Raw genomic sequence first — 20339 nt, forward strand, 5'->3', positions numbered from 1 at the left:
ATTTTTATACCTATTTCATGACATTTAGATTTTATATTGAAAGAAACATTGATGGAAAAGCAGCAAAGGTAGTTATTTTTCAAAAATCGAGAACTATGCTGTTGCTTGCTGGGAATTTTGTCTTATTTACCGTGTGATTTTTGGTAGAAGATTCAATGAAATTTTACATAAAGGCGCAACCTTTTTTTAAAACATGGGCATTGGCATGTTCACTGAATGAAAAAAATGGATACATTTTCAATTATTGTAATAATTTGATATGCATATTACTGCTCCAATCTAGCAATGAAAGTGAAAATATCTTTATTCATTTATCGAAAAGCCAATGTGATTGTCTAAAGAAATATTTATAAAAAATTGAATGTACCAGAAACAACAACAACAGCAGCAGCAACAACAACAACAAAAAACCATAACAGTCAAATTAACATATTTATTTAAATTTGAAGATGATGAAAATATTCGTTGCTTTGGATAATATTTCAAATATTATCACTTAAATATGTCGAAATTCAACAGTAACGAACTATAAGCGAGCTGCGATTTTCATTGCTTTTAAAGCATTTTTATCGATAACAACCGAACATTCTTGACTACATTGTACATGGGGAAATATCTTTTAACGATGCTTTATATGTGACATTCTTATGTGGAATTGAATAAATAATCTTTGGAGAGAATACTTCTAATTTTTATGATTGTATTTGCTTCCTTTTTTCTATATTTCATCTTTGAATAAAATAAATAAATTCAATAAAAAGAATTCCAACTGTTTGCAAGAAATTAGATTTTTTTAAAAATAGTAATATCTATTGACAGACTGTGGCAAACTACAAAGAGTGTTTAAATGAAATGGTACGAAACGTCGTAACAACGCGTGTACTCCGATGTGTACTGAGAGACAGTACGAAGATTACGCAGGTCCATCAAGAACAAAAGACCGGGGGTACTCATGGAGGGTGCGGTTCTTCTCCTTGATAACGTGCATCCACACGTCTCCAGGTTCACACACGCGAAACTGGCCAAGTTCAAGTGGGAGCAGCTCGACCATCCGCCCTACAGCCCGGGCATGTCGTCCTGCGATTTCCATGTGTTTGGCACCCTGAAAAAACATCGGAAAGGGAAGCGCTTCAACTAGGACGGCGAACTCAAAGACGCTGTGAAGGACTGAGTCTCGTCACGGCCACAGGAATTCTGGGAACAAGGAATCTTTCGGCTCGTTAATCAATGGGATTGTTGAGCTCAGGTCTATGGTGTATACTTTGAATAAAGTCTTCATTTATACCCACAGTGTCGTTTCGTACCCTTTCATTTAAACATCCCTTGTATATATAAATTGCGACATGCATAAAAAACTTTTCAAAACGTTTTACATTGCAAACCGTTAGATCTAGCGCTACTAAATTTGGAACGTTGTTATTTCTCGAATATAGCTGTTCATTGAGAAAGGAATTCATCAAAATTTAAACTTGACATTATTAAAAATTAACAGATATTTTAATATTTTTCCGCAGTATTTTCGAATCATGTAGTTAAACAAAAAACATTTCAATTACAACTTTAAAAAAACTAAAAAAAAGGTCATTTTTCAGTGAAATGAATTTTATCATATAAATTTCTGCATTAATTTGAATAAATAAAAAAAAATATTGTTTACAAGAATACTTTTAATTGTTTTAGTAACTACATCTATACACACGTGCGTTTCGATAACATTAAATGTATTTTTTGTGTGCAAGTAATTGCTACTAAATAATAAAGAGTAACTTTTGAAAAAATAATTAAAGATAGATAAATCAAGCCTAAAACATTGCCATGCTTTAATGGTTCGGAATTTGCAGAATCGAAAACATGCGAATATTCTCTAAATTTGTATTTTATACTTTGACCATGTCTTGCTTTGTATTTTTTTGTTTTCAAATATCTTGTCTTCCAAGTCAAAAAAATAATGAGGATTCAGAATTATTCTATTAAATTACAAATACCTATCTTAAGAAAGTCCAACGAGTTCAAGAGTTGGAATGCTGGCTGGAGGATAAATTATTGTTTTTCTATCATGTGGGCTATTCAAAATCCTGTCGAATCCTGCTCACATCTGCGCGTGCTCGAAGGATATCACGAAATCGAGGCATAAGCAGGTGCAAAATTCTGTAAGCGTGATTTTAGATTTTGTACTGAATAAGGCCAACTATCTTATGCTCAAGGTTCTTTTACTGGCTTAAATATAGCATTCTTTTCCCTTTCTCACACATGGAATGTATATAAAGTGAAATAATCCAAAGTGTCGAAATTTCAAATAGTTTTCAAATAGAAAATTCGGCATATAGATTTTAATGATTTTTCTTTTTTACATTTTAGATCATTTTTAGTCCAAAAGTAACTAGTTTGGAAATTTTGTTTCTCTGTCCCTTATTAATCGGCCAATTTGTCCATACGGAAAATGAAGAAAGTAGCTAACTAATGGAGGAAATTTGATCTGCAAATATTATATTAAAATTATGAATATCTATCGATTTTTTTGCTTTCTCGTATGCGCAGTATAGAGAAAATATAATTGTCAAAAAAAAAAAAAAAAAAAAAAAAAACATCGATCTCGAGATTTTAGCGAATCACCCCTCAGTTCGAAAAATACATTTTTGGAAAATGTTCGTCTATATGTTCGTGACAAAGATAATTCAAAAATACTTTGATCTAGACGGCCTATGGTCTTTAGATTAAATTTGTGGATTTCTATCAAATTTTGAGCAAAATCCAGTCAGAGGAAGTCTCTCTGTCCGGTTGTTCGAATATAATTTAACACGATAACTACAAAACGAAGAGAGCTGGATAGATGAAATTCGGTGCACAGATTTAACATCTATAGTCTAGATAACTCTTTCAAATTTTATACCAAATACAACAACCAGCTGACCGTCTGTCGGTCTGTTCTTTCAGAAACAGTTAAACGCGATAACTCAAAAACGCAATGACTTAAATATGTCAAATTTGGTATTGAATTTTGCGACTACAATTGATGTTCTGTGTAAAATTTTGGTTCCAATGGGTTAGGACAAAAGCATCTAAAATATAAATTCGGTTTTATGATACTATTAATAACATGCCATGAAACGACAAATAACTCGCCAAGGATAGCACGATAGATTCAGTAAAAATGCTTAATTCATACAGAAAGTTAATATTTCATAATTATTGTATACCACTTTCTGGGATAAATACCTTTATTAAAGAGTATGCAAGAAAGATTTGGAGAGACCGTTCTTGCTGGTTTTACTTTCTCGCATACACAGAAAGAAAGGGGGAAAAGTATTATTATCATTAAAAAAAAAAAATTCTGCTTCGAAACTTTCACAATTAAAGAGTATGCAAGAAAGATTTGGAGAGACCGTTCTTGCTGGTTTTACTTTCTCGCATACACAGAAAGAAAGGGGGAAAAGTATTATTATCATTAAAAAAAAAAATTCTGCTTCGAAACTTTCACAATTAAAGAGTATGCAAGAAAGATTTGGAGAGACCGTTCTTGCTGGTTTTACTTTCTCGCATACACAGAAAGAAAGGGGGAAAAGTATTATTATCATTAAAAAAAAAAAAATTCTGCTTCGAAACTTTCACAATTAAAGAGTATGCAAGAAAGATTTGGAGAGACCGTTCTTGCTGGTTTTACTTTCTCGCATACACAGAAAGAAAGGGGGAAAAGTATTATTATCATTAAAAAAAAAAAATTCTGCTTCGAAACTTTCACAATTAAAGAGTATGCAAGAAAGATTTGGAGAGACCGTTCTTGCTGGTTTTACTTTCTCGCATACACAGAAAGAAAGGGGGAAAAGTATTATTATCATTAAAAAAAAAAAATTCTGCTTCGAAACTTTCACAATTAAAGAGTATGCAAGAAAGATTTGGAGAGACCGTTCTTGCTGGTTTTACTTTCTCGCATACACAGAAAGAAAGGGGGAAAAGTATTATTATCATTAAAAAAAAAAAAATTCTGCTTCGAAACTTTCACAATTAAAGAGTATGCAAGAAAGATTTGGAGAGACCGTTCTTGCTGGTTTTACTTTCTCGCATACACAGAAAGAAAGGGGGAAAAGTATTATTATCATTAAAAAAAAAAAATTCTGCTTCGAAACTTTCACAATTAAAGAGTATGCAAGAAAGATTTGGAGAGACCGTTCTTGCTGGTTTTACTTTCTCGCATACACAGAAAGAAAGGGGGAAAAGTATTATTATCATTAAAAAAAAAAAATTCTGCTTCGAAACTTTCACAATTAAAGAGTATGCAAGAAAGATTTGGAGAGACCGTTCTTGCTGGTTTTACTTTCTCGCATACACAGAAAGAAAGGGGGAAAAGTATTATTATCATTAAAAAAAAAAAATTCTGCTTCGAAACTTTCACAATTAAAGAGTATGCAAGAAAGATTTGGAGAGACCGTTCTTGCTGGTTTTACTTTCTCGCATACACAGAAAGAAAGGGGGAAAAGTATTATTATCATTAAAAAAAAAAAATTCTGCTTCGAAACTTTCACAATTAAAGAGTATGCAAGAAAGATTTGGAGAGACCGTTCTTGCTGGTTTTACTTTCTCGCATACACAGAAAGAAAGGGGGAAAAGTATTATTATCATTAAAAAAAAAAAATTCTGCTTCGAAACTTTCACAATTAAAGAGTATGCAAGAAAGATTTGGAGAGACCGTTCTTGCTGGTTTTACTTTCTCGCATACACAGAAAGAAAGGGGGAAAAGTATTATTATCATTAAAAAAAAAAAATTCTGCTTCGAAACTTTCACAATTAAAGGGTATGCAAGAAAGATTTGGAGAGACCGTTCTTGCTGGTTTTACTTTCTCGCATACACAGAAAGAAAGGGGGAAAAGTATTATTATCATTAAAAAAAAAAATTCTGCTTCGAAACTTTCACAATTAAAGAGTATGCAAGAAAGATTTGGAGAGACCGTTCTTGCTGGTTTTACTTTCTCGCATACACAGAAAGAAAGGGGGAAAAGTATTATTATCATTAAAAAAAAAAAATTCTGCTTCGAAACTTTCACAATTAAAGAGTATGCAAGAAAGATTTGGAGAGACCGTTCTTGCTGGTTTTACTTTCTCGCATACGCAGAAAGAAAGGGGGAAAAGTATTATTATCATTAAAAAAAAATAATTCTGCTTCGAAACTTTCACAATTAAAGAGTATGCAAGAAAGATTTGGAGAGACCGTTCTTGCTGGTTTTACTTTCTCGCATACGCAGAAAGAAAGGGGGAAAAGTATTATTATCATTAAAAAAAAATAATTCTGCTTCGAAACTTTCACAATTCTCCACCTTTCTGACCTTTCTCAGTCCAAAGCCGCATTTTTGGAATTATATCTATCTGTCTGCAAACATGAGAGAAATAATTCCAAAATTCTTTGTGCTAAATGGATAAAATTTACATCAAATTTGTCCAAAGCCGCATCCTCAGTCCAAAGCCGCATTTTTGGAATTATATCTATCTGTCTGCAAACATCAGAGACATAATTCCAAAATTCTTTGTGCTAAATGGATAAAATTTACATCAAATTTGTCCAAAGCCGCATCCTCAGTCCAAAGCCGCATTTTTGGAATTATATCTATCTGTCTGCAAACATCAGAGACATAATTCCAAAATTCTTTGTGCTAAATGGATAAAATTTACATCAAATTTGTCCAAAGCCGCATCCTCAGTCCAAAGCCGCATTTTTGGAATTATATCTATCTGTCTGCAAACATCAGAGACATAATTCCAAAATTCTTTGTGCTAAATGGATAAAATTTACATCAAATTTGTCCAAAGCCGCATCCTCAGTCCAAAGCCGCATTTTTGGAATTATATCTATCTGTCTGCAAACATGAGAGACATAATTCCTAAATTCTTTGTGCTAAATGGATAAAATTTACATCAAATTTGTCCAAAGCCGCATCCTCAGTCCAAAGCCGCATTTTTGGAATTATATCTATCTGTCTGCAAACATCAGAGACATAATTCCTAAATTCTTTGTGCTAAATGGATAAAATTTACATCAAATTTGTCCAAAGCCGCATCCTCAGTCCAAAGCCGCATTTTTGGAATTATATCTATCTGTCTGCAAACATCAGAGACATAATTCCTAAATTCTTTGTGCTAAATGGATAAAATTTACATCAAATTTGTCCAAAGCCGCATCCTCAGTCCAAAGCCGCATTTTTGGAATTATATCTATCTGTCTGCAAACATCAGAGACATAATTCCTAAATTCTTTGTGCTAAATGGATAAAATTTACATCAAATTTGTCCAAAGCCGCATCCTCAGTCCAAAGCCGCATTTTTGGAATTATATCTATCTGTCTGCAAACATCAGAGACATAATTCCTAAATTCTTTGTGCTAAATGGATAAAATTTACATCAAATTTGAAGATTTTTTTTTTTTTTAATCAAACTTTGAATGCAAAGTTTTCAGAGGAAATCTGTCTATCTAGTAATCTGAGTGCAGGTGAAAAACTAACAGTTGCAAAACGTATAGAGTTAATTAGATAGCATTTGGCTTATAGATTTTACATTAAACGTGCAGATTTTAATAAGATTTTGAACCAAATGCATCCAGAGATTGACTCTCTGTCGGTCTGTACTTTCCCAAACCTATAAACGCGATAACTCAGAAACACATTGACTTAAATGAAATTTACTATGTCATCCTATTCCTGAAATTACATCTTTATATCGAATTTTGGTTTCAATCAGTGGAAAAAAATGCGCCTAAAATATATTTTTGGACTTATTTATTTTGCTACGAAACTCTGGACTAACGTCACAAAGGCCTGAATTGTTTCCATCTCGAATGATGACAGATTTGTAAAATGATAAAACTGATGCGTATAGAACAAAGATGTAGCGAGGAAGTGGTATTTCTTCCATACTCTAAATTCAGATTCGATTTTAAAACTTTAAGAGAAAGCGTTTATATAAGGCTGGAAAAGAGGATTTTACCTAAACAAAAACGCTGAACAAGCAGAAAATTTTCGATCGTGTGATACTGCGGTTCATTGATAGGCTGTTTAAAGTTTAGGAAATTAGACCTTGAAAAGCAAGATACCTATCCAACTTGGAAGCTAACCTGCCTTTTTTTTTAGTTTAAATTTAAGTGATTAGAAAAATAATTAGTTTTAAGAATGCGGATGGATTGAGCATACACAACACTTTTTATGTATAATTAAATAAATCTGAATGATATTTGATATTTGCTTAATTCCACAATGTAATTCGAAAACAGAATATATGATTAAGAAAACAGTTTTCTTCCTATTGACTTATTTGGTACAGATTTAATGAAAAGCTAAAATTGGCATGAAGACTATACACCTATGTTCATAGATGCCATATAGTAAATATATGAATGTAACATACATGTAAATATATGAATATAACATTTTTCTATTATTATATTCATATATTTACTGGCAAGTAGACATAATTCGAAAAATCCCCCCCCCCCTTCTTTTCTAGTACAGGATGACCTAAAACATTGAGAATTATTTGAGATACAAGTATCTTTTTTGTAAATTTTGTGTATAAGGAATAAACGCATAACTGAATTCTTTACGCAACAAGTTATACGATAATAATGCACATGAATTTTTTTGATAATATAATTATTGCAATGGGCGACATTTACCAACATAGTGTTCGCTTTTCGATTTTTTTAAAAAACTGTTTTATTTGCTTTCAACAGTAAGCTTTTAAAAATCAAAATCACGACCATCGCCACATTTTACCAGTCGAAAATGATTAAATATTCTTTTAATTTATTCATTTTTTGGGGCATTTTAATTGCATTATTATGGTAATTGTATCAAGAAAAGATTAAGCTGACTTGTCTATTTTTTTCTTGGAACAATTTGGAACATTTTATTCGCTTGTAAAATATAATTTATTAAAATATACTTGTAAAATATACTTTTTTATTTCATAATAAAAATCGCATTAATTGTAATTTCCTTCTAAAGGCCGACGAAATAAATAACAAATTACATTTCCTAATTGCCGCGGCGACTAACCTATAATTGAAAAGCCGAACAGACGATTTTCTTTTTCTTTTTTTCGTTATTGGAACTTCACTGAAGTCTGTGCGAGTCGGTAGCTGGGAAAAATAAATCACGAGTCCTTTAACCTTGAAAGGGAAAGAGGAACAATAACAAAATGGCAGAACACCTGTCTGAGGTCATGCCGATCAGAAAGGGGAAGAGACCCGTGAAGAATACGCGAACTGGATTCTGCGGAAGTCTGTCTACCGGAGAGAACATTGTTAAAATATTTTTTATTTGTTTATGTTTCGAAGAGTGTCAGTATTATGATTTCTTTATGCCCTAAAAATTGCACATTTTGCTTTAAAAAAATTAGAAAAAAAAAAAAAAAAAGCTTCAGAAAAAAGAAACGAAAGCTTCAGTTTCATTTTATTTATGGTAAAAAAAATCATTTAACTTATGATATTTCTTTTATATTTTGTAAAGTTTATAATAATTATTTTTAGGTTTCTGCGGTACTTTGATTTTTTAATTTTAAGTTTAAACTACTTGAAATATGTTACTTTTTGTTACTACTATTTTAACTACTGAATAACTATTTAAAAAAATAATTATTTTAAACTACTTAAAATCTGTTATTTTTTTTAAGTCAGTAAATGAATTAATTGTATAACATTTTGGATCCCCCCCCCCCAGTTTTTTGTTGTTATTAACATATATGAAAATATGTAAGAAAGTCGAAGTAAGGATGCTTCTAATTTATACATGTTTTTATTTGCTGTAAATATGACATTAAAAATGGACCACGCGCTGATATAATTATTACATTAAAACTTCGTTTATAAAATACCATTCTGATTCTTTTCCATCTGGTATAAAAATAATATTGCAGGTTTACTCTATAACATATATAAACAATGTGCATTTCCTCTGAAACGCGTATTGCAGCGTTTTCGATATCAAACTTTACCATTACTCAGATCGATTAATTTTCTTTTATGTAATAATTCTATAATATTTTTAATATCACAAGCACTTTTTATATAAATTTGTTCATTTTATTGTTCTCAGTTAATCAAAAGTTTTACTTATTGGTACTTATGTTTGGCATAATTCGTTATTTTTTGAAGTTCACTGTTTTTTGTTCCAAGCCTGTGCCATGTTTGAAAGATATTCATTACTGATTTCGAATAACTGTTTTTTTCCCCTTCCTCTGTTTTATTTTTCCCTTCTCATAAACTACACAAATATGTAAAAAAAATTCCTTCTTTTTTATCTTTCAACATTTAAAGAAAAATCACGTGATGAGGTAACTGATGAGACAATGAAAACGGTTTGAACTTCAAGGCAACAATTTAATCTGTTGTTGGAAAAAAATATAATAATAAAAAAAAAATTGCTAACATTTAGAAAAAAATCTAACGATTATTAAATTGGTATCATTAAACAGACATTTTTGCAAATATTATTTCATTTTTGAGCGATAATATTTCGGAAACATATCACGGAGAAACTCCGTAATTCAGTTTAATTTTTAATTGATTAAAATTAAAATTTAAAAATGTCGCTCTAAGGTGTACATTTCCTCTTCAAAATATATATGTACTAGATTTGATAGCTGTAGGTCAAACAAAGGTGTAGTAGGCTGTTGGTGACCTGTAGGATGCTAGCACTCACTCACGCGCAGGCACACACACACACACACACACACACACACACACACACATTCATCTTTATTTTTTTGTATAGTTAACTGACTCCTTTTGAGAACTTATGATCTAAATTTTGTTGTTGGAACGAAATGTTTGTAATGGAAATGGAAGTATGACAGTTCTCTCCTTTTCATAAGGAGTTATTAGTTTAAATTATTATTATTATTATTTTTGGCTTTCCTCAGATGCATTGTTACGAAAATTGATGGGCTATGAAAAAACTCGATTGGTTCAATATCAAACAATGACTCTTTATTATATACGAATATTACATGGCAGCAAAACACATCCGAAGCGTACACTAGAGCAATACTGGCAGTGTACCACAGCACGCATAGCAAGGTGGTAAAAGCGTGGTAATAGTGCCGCATTGAAGAACGACAGTCGGATCTCCATGGCCGAATGGTCATGGCACTGGTCTCATGATCAAGAGACCTGAGTTCGAATCCCGCTAGAGACAATATGATTAATAGCATATGTAAATACTTAATTCCTCGATTTTATGTTTTCCTTTGTTTCATGTTCCAGAAGATACTGGACATTTCTTTAATTTACCAGACAAGTGTTCTGGAGACAAGTGTTCTTTTCTTACTGTTTCCAGAAGAGTATTCTGGAACTTTCTCTGCTTATATAAAAGCAGAAGATTTGTCAGTTACTGTGTTCTGAGTTCAGTTAATAAATTGGTTTAGCTCTATCTCTTGTGTGTTCCATTCAGTTCTATACTATAGCATCCACGTGACAATAGTGGGGTAATAATGGTAATAGCACAAAGTGCTTATAAATGACTCGCAAAAGAGAAATTTCACTCAATATTCGTTTCACTTGACTAAGTTGACTGATATTCTCAATTGATTGACTGACTCACTCACTTCACTAGTCCCGACTTTTTATAGTTTCCGTGACAGCGCAAAGAAACTTCTAAAAAAGTATCGCCGCTCCTAATCGATATATCGCCAAAATTCCAGCATTCTCCAGGTATTTCCGCTTTTGCCATAAAAGTCACCAAATTCATCGCTACGTGATCGTCAAGTTTGTCGCCAAGGATGGGGATCGCAGATTCAATATTCATTCATCATCCGTCAGAGGATTTGTGAAACTGTCTTCCTTACCAGGAGATTTACTACTATGGGAAGCAATATTATAAATTCATAACATTATTTAAAAACTTTAAATAAAAGTAGAAATATGTGTTATTTCTCTGACCGGATATCATTTCCCCCCTTTACCTTCAGTAGTAAATCAATTTAAAATGAATAGTTACCTTGATTATTAGGATTGCTTAAAAGGTTATTTATGGAAGTCTTACAAATCTTACTTTTTCTTCCTTATGCAATATTTCATGTGTATTTTTTTATCTTTAGGTGGCTCGACATGCTCCTGGAGCTCCTCTTTTTGTGTTGTATGAAGACATTCCCTGCCTATGAATTACCGAACAGTCGCTTCCAGAAGATTAAACATGATCCGTGAGTTATATTTCTGCACTTCTTTTATTTAACGACAAATGGCTAGTCGAGTTTAATTAGGTTTAATGAAACGTAAGTTGAATTTGGTAATGCTGAGTTAAACATATGAAAAACAGTAATAGAAAGGGTGAAAATAATTTCACCAGTAAAATGAAAACTATCTTGTCAGATAAATTAAGGAGTTACTCTCAGTTTGTATAATTAACATGCGTTATCATGGATTTATCAATATATATATATATATATATATATATATATATATATATATATATATATATATATATATATATATATATATATATATATATATATATATATATCATTGTAGGGAATTGCAATCCTTAGAATTTGATATTTCCAAAGATTATTAAATTAAAACTAATATTTGTACAGTGGTCAGATCAGATACTAAAATCGATACAATATCTGGGGCTAGGGGACTGGGCCTTTGGTTCTTCCTAATTACACACACACACACACACACACACACACACACACACACACAAACAAATAATGAAATAATGTTAAGCCAAGTTAGATTTTTTTCAAAGTAGGCTAGCTTTTAGTATTGATCTGTACGCTAGCGAAAATTACATTTTTAATTTTTATTTATTTATGAACTAAAACTTTGCATCTTATGTCATTTAGGATGTTTGTTCTTTTATTTTTAGGCATTTGAATTTGATGCTGAATCGTCTTGTATATTTACCCATTTTTTTCAACGAATATTTTTCTTTCAGGGCCTATTTCATCACTGCTTCCCGCACCGTGCGTCCAGGTCAGGTGTACTCAGTGGTTGTAACTGTGTTCCGGAACCCTCTCATCGTCCGCGCCTCTGTCCAGAGAGATGGTGTGGAGCTGGCGTCAGATCAACACGAATGCCATCCTCGCATTCCGGAGACCCTGCTGCTCAAGGTTAAAGTTTCTTCCGATTATTATTTATTTATTTTTTATTTACCAGCATAACATTACTTTAAGTAAAAAATCGGCTGTGTCTAAAAAGATCAATAGAGGATCTTCAAGTTCGTGGCAAATTCGAATCGAAATGGACATAAGGCTACGCGAGGATAGACAGATATTTCTCACTTGCTCGAAATTTCATTGATAAGTTAGAAATGTAGTGAAAACTTTTTCAAATTCTTTCTACAAACTAACTTTTCAAAGCTAATTTTTTTTTACGTCGCTTATTTCTGCATAACCGTTTGTATTTCTGATTAATGTAATTGACTTTATAACCGTAGTAATGAAGTTCAATGTAATGTAATGAAGTAATGTGGTTAACCTCCCATTTGACGTTATTTATAAGTTAGAAATGTATTGAAAACTTTTTTTCAAATTGTTTTTAAAATTAATTTTTTACATCATTTATTGCTACATCGTCGCTTGTATTTCTGATTCATATAATTGATTTTATAATAGTAGTAATGAGATTCAATGCAATGTAAATAATGTCCCGTTTGAAATATACTAAGGACAACGCCGATCTGACAAATATATATATATATATATATATATATATATATATATATATAAGATTTCCACTTTTCTAAGTGCCCTTCAAATATTGTCCAAGTGAGCATGTGTCATATATATTAAAAGGTACTATTTAAAAACGGACTTATTAAGGGCATCCTACTTCAAATATCTTCCGACCTTATCAATGCCTTATCTAAATCTGGCACTGTTTAAGGGATAATTATGAGAATGGAACTCATAATTTTTAACCAATGTTAAAAGTTATGACCATTACGAAAATTACCAATGACAAGACACTGAAAGCCTTATTTCAGAATTCGGCACCATACCTCATAGCAATGAAATAATAATAACAATAATAGAATAGAATATCAGGAGTGGCCTAATCGAAATTTTTTAGAGTACTTGTTAATAAAGAATGATTGGACTTTGAGAAAGGCCGCGAATGTCATGAGTACTCAATTTTTTATTTCCAGTGTCCTTTAAATGCGTTTTTTGTGGTTTGTAAACAGATATAGTTTATACGTATCATTTAACAGTGTAATAAAAAAAATCGAGTATGCATTTTGGATGCTTTTCTGTCTACCGGTGAAAATTAAAATTTAATATTGAGTTACAATTTTAAGGGATAAAAAAGCATGTCAATTTTAATTTATCTAAATTACTGCTTTTTTTTTGTTATTGTGTTTCTATACATGAAAAATTAAGGACCGTCATATAGTCAATCCTTTGACAGATTGAACTCAGAATTTGTTATTAGATCTGCACGTTTGCTACTAAAACTGTGGGCTAAATTTAACTCTTCATATTTTTTTAGTTATCGTGGCTCCTTGCATTCAAACAGATAAAACATTTTCTGTCAAGAGATTGCATTCAAAACTTGGTAGAAATCTATAAATTTAGTGTTAAAAACACTTACCAAATTTTACTCATCTCTCTCAATGACTAAGTTGGCGTTTTTACAGATGAGTAATCAGAAAGACAAACATAATTAGAAAGAATTGTTTTGAACTAAGTGAGGTCTGAAATGTGGAGATTCGATAAAATCTAGAGTCCGAATCTTTTGACGATTAGAATGCTTTCTCTACAGGATAATACTTATACAGGAGAGCCAATATTCTGCAAAAATAAACTGTTTACCAAGAACTGCTATTTATTTATAAAATTCAATGGAATTGTAATTTAACGAAGGAGAATAAAAAAAAATGTCAAGTGATTCAAACTGGAAAAGGAAGCTAAGTTCTTTCAGGATCTGTTTTTTTTTCAAGCTCCGCTGAACAGTAAACATAAACATGCCTACCTTAATTCTTCTGCTCAGTTCTTTTATTTAGAAATTAGAAAAAATTATGAAAGCAAAAATGACTGAAATAAAAGTCCTTTGCTGAGGAAAAATGATGAAATATTGAATGTTTTGAGTTTTCCAAACTGCTTCAATCTTCCTGTAAAACAAACTTTTAATATGTTGTAGGCCGATTCATATGCTGTCAAAGCATATCACAGACAATTTAAAATATCTAGAAAGATTCTAAAATATCAGGTAAATTATATACTATTTAGAATATTTCTCTTGTGCCAAAGAAAATTTTCAGTCAAAAAATTTCCCTAGATTTTAGTTCTATAAATGTTTCCGATTTTTTTAACTGGCTGCCTTTGGTGATTAGATGAATCGTGATAATATTGTTCGTATTATTTCCATTAAAATCTCTTGTATAACTTAATGTTCCCGATTCCTCTAAGAAAATGTTTTTATGCAACAAATTGTGACAGACATCGAAACTGTATCACTTTAACAACCTCTATCCATTGTGTATATGAATCATAATAGTCAACTACCATGACATTAAAGTGTCCTTGATAGCATATCAAAGTAAATTGACGAAATTGGCCCAGTTGTTGACGTTAGGGTATTTATTTAGATGCTATTTTGAAAAAATATATTTAATTACTATGAGGTTATAAATGAAAGGGGATTCGCAAAATCAGTACAGTGAGCGGATCAGAGAGAGGATCTATATTAGTTATTTTCCGCATAATGAATATATAGTGAACTAGTAGTTTTGAGATTTTTCGTGGAAATTGAGGGTAGGGAATTGGAAAACATTGATGAAGTATCTTGACTTTGTGAGATTTCATCTCTAGTAATAATAAAGAGTGTATGTGTGTGCTACACTTCACTGTAAGTGCTGTTATTGTGCACGTTTAGGCTATGTTTTATTGTATGTGGGGTTATATATAGAATAAAATGCTTTTAATTGTTACTGAACACGTTGGGCTATTTCTTCGCACACTCACAACATCAGACATTGATTTTCGATTGACTGATATTGAATTTTCCATAGAAATATATGTCTGTTTCAAATTCAAATTAGTCAGTAAGTAGCGCTGGCAGAATTTCAAAAGGAACAAATAATTCTTTGAAATTTACGGAAAGAATATTCTCGGTGATGTTATGCATATTCCTAACTTGCTTATAAATCGAACAAAGTCAATCTGATATCTATGATTCGAAATTTCATCTAGAGGATGTTTTACGTATTCAAATTATCGGCATTTAGAACGTGGCCGTACGTAGATTGAAAAATATGAGGAACTCGAATTTGCACAAAGTGCCAAAGCTTTGGAAGCTGTTCTAAGAGGATGGAAATATAAATAGATGTTTAAGTACAGAATCATCCGTCTGAAGCCATGGTTACCACAAATTGCAGACAAACGGTGCGAATAGGACAGTATGGTTTATATGCCCCCAACTACGCCTTTCCACTCACAGAGGATCATTGCCAGCATCAGTTAATTTAGAACAAAGAACTTGAACATCTATACAATGAGGCTGTGAACTTCTCCCTGACGAATCCAAGTTTCTAGTGCATTCGGATTCACATTGTATTTTTATATGGAGAGCTAAAGGCCTCGTTACAAGTAATCATTGAACATTCTAGGTGTTTTGAATGGGCCCTCGAACATAGCTCCATGTCCAAAGTGTCCATGGCTGGCTCTATTTATCGTAATATCATTCCGTAACAATATGTTATTCTCCTTTGAAGTAAAATGGGCTTCCGTTTTTTCTTTATGGGTGACAATGCTTGTACTTATTGTTTCCTGATGAATACCTTGAGAAGAGGATATGACAAGGATGTGTTGAACATTCTCGGCTGATGAAGTGTAGTCCGTAATCCACTCCCTACGTCTACTAGGGAACTACAGAGAACATCGATTGATAAGTGGAAAGATCTTCCCCGAAATCAGTCTGACAATTTGACTTTCATCATGCTCAGACGTTGTACTGATACTAATGTGGTGCATGTAATATAGCTACATACATACTATTAACTAAACATACAGACTATTAACATTCATATAAACCATAGGCCATTGCTTTTTTTTGCAAAAGTATGTTTCCTCTATTGCTCCTGGAACATTTCTCTTATTTTCATTACGATGCATGCTCATTATTTTTCTGCTGGTATCTTTTATTTAATAAGCTCGTTTGTTTGTTTGTTTGTTTCTCATGGCACTTGCCACTGACAAGCCAATAAGCTCGTTTTTGTTTATATTACTTTTATTGTGAATTTGTAATTTTATCTGTACGAACCTTATTATTCTTAATTTATGGACGTGAATGCAGTTGTCTACTTCAGTTTTTTTTTTTTTTTTTAATTATTTGGCCTTTATTACACCAAACATGAGATGACTGAATTCGAAAATATGAGATACAAGAGACCTCACCCGAAAGAGATTTTCCTCATGTATTTTAGATATTACTATTTCGAAAGATTCGAAATTCTCTTTTGTAATTTCATTTTGTTGACAGCCACCATTTTGACAAATAATGTCTTACTGAATTATGTCCTATTACTATTCTTTTACCAAAAAGCTACGGTTTTATTTAAAAAAATATAATTCTTAGATATTTTGGAAAACTTTTTTTGAAAAAAATATACGTCGAGATCTTTTTGCAATGTTTTCACGCAAAGATTTCAATCATACTACTTTAATAATTTCAAATAATAGTAACATATATGAGGACTTCAATAGTCATTGAGATATTTCAGTAGCTCTATCGTGATTGAGCAGAATTTATATTCTTCTTTATTGATTTATATTATTCTGTTTTTAATTTGGGAAGATAAAGCTTTTGGCTAGGATTCTTAAAATTTTAAATTTTTAATTTTTGTCCTAATATTGGAGTGCCAGAATAACACTGTCACAAGTAAAAAAAAAAAAAAAAAAAAAAAAAAAGACCTTCCCCACAAATCGCTTTTAAAATGAACCTACTGTGAATGAGTTTGAAATGACATCTCTTAAATCTCAGCGTCAAATAGCTTCTTACAATGCTATCTAGACGCAAATATTGTTATTTTTTCAAATTATTTTTGTTTCTTCAGGACGGTAAAATCAATTGCTCCTTGATGAAATACTTCTGGTTGTTCGGGTTACACATTATTTTGATACACCACATGCCAATGTTATTAAAGGAATGCTTCGCTATTACTTTACAAATGTATAATAAAATTCTTTCTTCACAGATTCCACCCACCATTTTGCCCGGTTCTTATCGCCTGCGCGTAGATGGGGGCTTTGAAGGACTTCTCGAGGGTGGAGAATTCCATAACGAGACAGAACTGACATACTCTCAGAGATCGATGACCATCTTCATTGAGACTAACCAGCCCATCTACAGGCAGGGACAAAATAGTAAGTTGAGCACACGACTTTTTTTTTACCTGTAGAAAATTTACTGTTTGTAATTTTAAATTTATTCAATTATGACTTAACAATTTTAATGTAATGTTTAGAGAAGGTGTATGTGGATATATTTTAAACCACTACGCTTTAGAAACATGAAGAGTCCTAATAATCGGGATGAATATATTTGGAAGGATAAGCACATCATGTCCTTATCAGAAAATGCTAGAAAAACATCTGAACATCTGGGAAGAATTAGCGCTTTAAAAAAATTTATGTAGAGTCGGAGCGCTGTTCTTCGTTACAAAACGAATGTAGAGTATTTACAACAATAGGTTTAAAAAAAGAAATAGTAATTAAAGCACCTTAGATTTGCATTTAGTATATGCAAAAAAAAAAAAGCTTTTTCGATCAATACCGAATGAAAACGAACCTAATTAATTAATTAAAAAACATTTAACTGATCTTTAAAAGTCGCTTAATCAAGGCGCGTTCGCGCCGAAAGTTCCCTGTACAATTCCAGAGTGGATGTTCCACATGAATTGAAACTTTGAATTCTGTTATCAAGTGGTTCATTAAACGGTACCCTATGGCAGTTTTACTTTCTACGTATTTTTTACAATGACGTTATGAGTTAAATATGATTAATTTACATATATAACAGCCAAAAAGATTATAAGCAGCAACATCTACAAAAAAGGTATCAAGCACGAAATATAAAATAACCAAAAAATCGACTTCTTATATGACACTTGAATTTAAAAAAAAAAAAAAAAAATTAAAAGAAAGAATATGGTGAAGCAAATCTTTGATCCATCTCAGGTGAGGAGAATTTCTTTTAGGAAAAAATATGATCTTATTGTGTTTACTTTTGATGCGAGAAAATATGGATTTGTAGGGAAGATGTCACCTCCATCAGATAAATACAGATGGAGATTATAAGGAATGCATTTTGCAGAGACACGCTAATCAAGTGCTAATTATATTCTATAGTGAGGCTTTGGGCGGTTTCCAACTCTCGGATGATCCCTGTTAATGAGAGAAAAAAACTAATTCCTTGAGTTTCGCTTATTTCGAGAGGATATAAAAATTGAAAATAGAATACTCTAAGTACTGCCTTTGGCTATGACTAACACCAAATTACTCTAGTGGGAAAAAATGCCGGCGTTTCTTTGTCTCGAAACGGGAGAAGGATTTGGGCGCGCCGGTAGAAAGTGATACCATTTGCTTCAATTCCGCAAGACAAAGATTTATTGCTTCAAGTAATGAGAAGTAAGTGATCTTCCAGCGTAGCTTCCGGAAACATTACGTCTCATGTTTCCGGAAGGTTTTGGTGTTATAAGAGGTTTAAAGACCTCTCTGAAATACTGTCAAAAACTTAGTAAGGCAATATCAGTGAATTATATATCTATTTTTAAAGTGATTATTTATTTTTCAGTCCTCTTTCGTGCCATTCCTGTTACCACCGACTTGAGAGCATTTCCAGAGGCCGTTGACGTATTTATTCTGGACCCGAGGGGGACGATCATGAGAAGGTGGCTCTCCAGGCAAACTAACCTAGGTGAGGATCTTCGTCCCAGGCTAATTTCTTTCATTCAAAAGTTAGCATTAGATTAATTGTAATAAATCACGAAACAGATGTATAATGTGCCCGTTTTCATAGATGTATTATAAAGTTGTAATGTTTGACAAAGAATTAATATCTTAAATTTGACTTCCATTTCTTTTTAAAGGCAGTTTTGGTAGCATTGTTCTTGTTTTTACATTTCTGCCATTGCTTTAAGCAAGAGCTTTTGCCGAAGCAAGAAACTAAACAATCCGAAAGTGTGAGCTGTTATCAAGTGTTGATTAATCATTTCGATTTGATTTTGCGTCCACATAAGTGTTTCATATATACCGATTTCGTTACTGAATTGAAACTCAAATCGTTTTCATTATTGCAGTTGATATTTAATTCTGTCTTTTTTTTTTTATTGTTGATGAACAAGATATGAAGATTTAGTTTATTTTTCCATGTTAAGTAGGTTTCAGTGTACGAGAAATAATAATTTTAAATTATATATATATTTTTAAATTGTTACATTTTCAGTTTTTGTTTAATTTCGAAATCAAGCGATGGTGAAATTTTTTTAAAGTGCATTCATTATTCTTGTGTCTGGCTTTAAAACGATGTTATTTTAATTTTTAAATAAATAGCTTTAGACAACTGGCCTGTTTTACAGCAGACATTGGTAACAAATATTCGAAGTATATATTTTGGTTTATGTTTTTCAGATTATCTCACTAATGTAAGACTATAGTCATTGAATAGAAATATCAATAACTTTTATGATACTGATTATAATTCTTCAATTTTGATTTTTTTCCCAATAGGTGCCGTTAGTTTTCAATACCAATTATCCAAGCAACCGAGGTTCGGAAACTGGTCCATAAGAGTGGTTGCCCAGGTACTAGAATATTTTAAAAAAATATTTGTACAAATCTGTTATATTATTTATTTGCGTAGCTAGTTTCGTAGTGAAAAAGAACATTTCACAAAGAATTTAATGCTGCTGAGTGATTAAATAATTCCACTCCAATGCTTATGAAAAATATTCAGCAATAATTGGTAATATTCTACGTTTATGTGTGTGGGGAGGGGGGTGCCAGCTCAGGTGTCGTCCTCGTCATCTGACCGCGGTTCAAAATTACGAAGTCCGTCCCAAAATAGCCCTAGTGTTGCTTTACAACGGGACGTTAATATAACTAAACCAGATCTACGTTTATATTTGTATAATCTTGCCCAAGTTAATGAATTACATCGTAACATATATTTTTATTAAACAAAAATACACCATTAATGTTGTTTCTTATTTTCTCTCTGAAGTTGTTGCAAAAGTACTTATTAAGATAAATATTGACTACTCATCCTGTAACGTTAAAAATGTATTTTCCGAATACAGGGAGGTCTGAAACTTGGTCATTCGAATGCTTTGAGTTGGAATTTTTTGGCGATTATAAT

At 31.9% G+C, this 20339-nt stretch overlaps 1 protein-coding gene across 2 annotated transcripts in view; it reads left to right on the top strand.

The window, feature by feature from the left end:
* LOC129965822 (CD109 antigen-like) overlaps nucleotides 1-20339 on the top strand; it is a 91295-nt gene that overhangs the window by 18856 nt on the left and 52100 nt on the right. For both annotated transcript variants that reach the window (XM_056080031.1, XM_056080032.1), the window contains 5 exons: nucleotides 11078-11179; nucleotides 11920-12094; nucleotides 17179-17347; nucleotides 18777-18899; nucleotides 19712-19785. In XM_056080031.1, coding sequence (XP_055936006.1) covers nucleotides 11078-11179; nucleotides 11920-12094; nucleotides 17179-17347; nucleotides 18777-18899; nucleotides 19712-19785 — 643 coding nt within the window. The remainder of the gene's footprint in view (nucleotides 1-11077; nucleotides 11180-11919; nucleotides 12095-17178; nucleotides 17348-18776; nucleotides 18900-19711; nucleotides 19786-20339) is intronic.

This window comes from Argiope bruennichi, chromosome 4 (genome assembly GCF_947563725.1).
Source record: "Argiope bruennichi chromosome 4, qqArgBrue1.1, whole genome shotgun sequence".
Taxonomy (NCBI): Eukaryota; Metazoa; Arthropoda; class Arachnida; order Araneae; family Araneidae; genus Argiope; species Argiope bruennichi.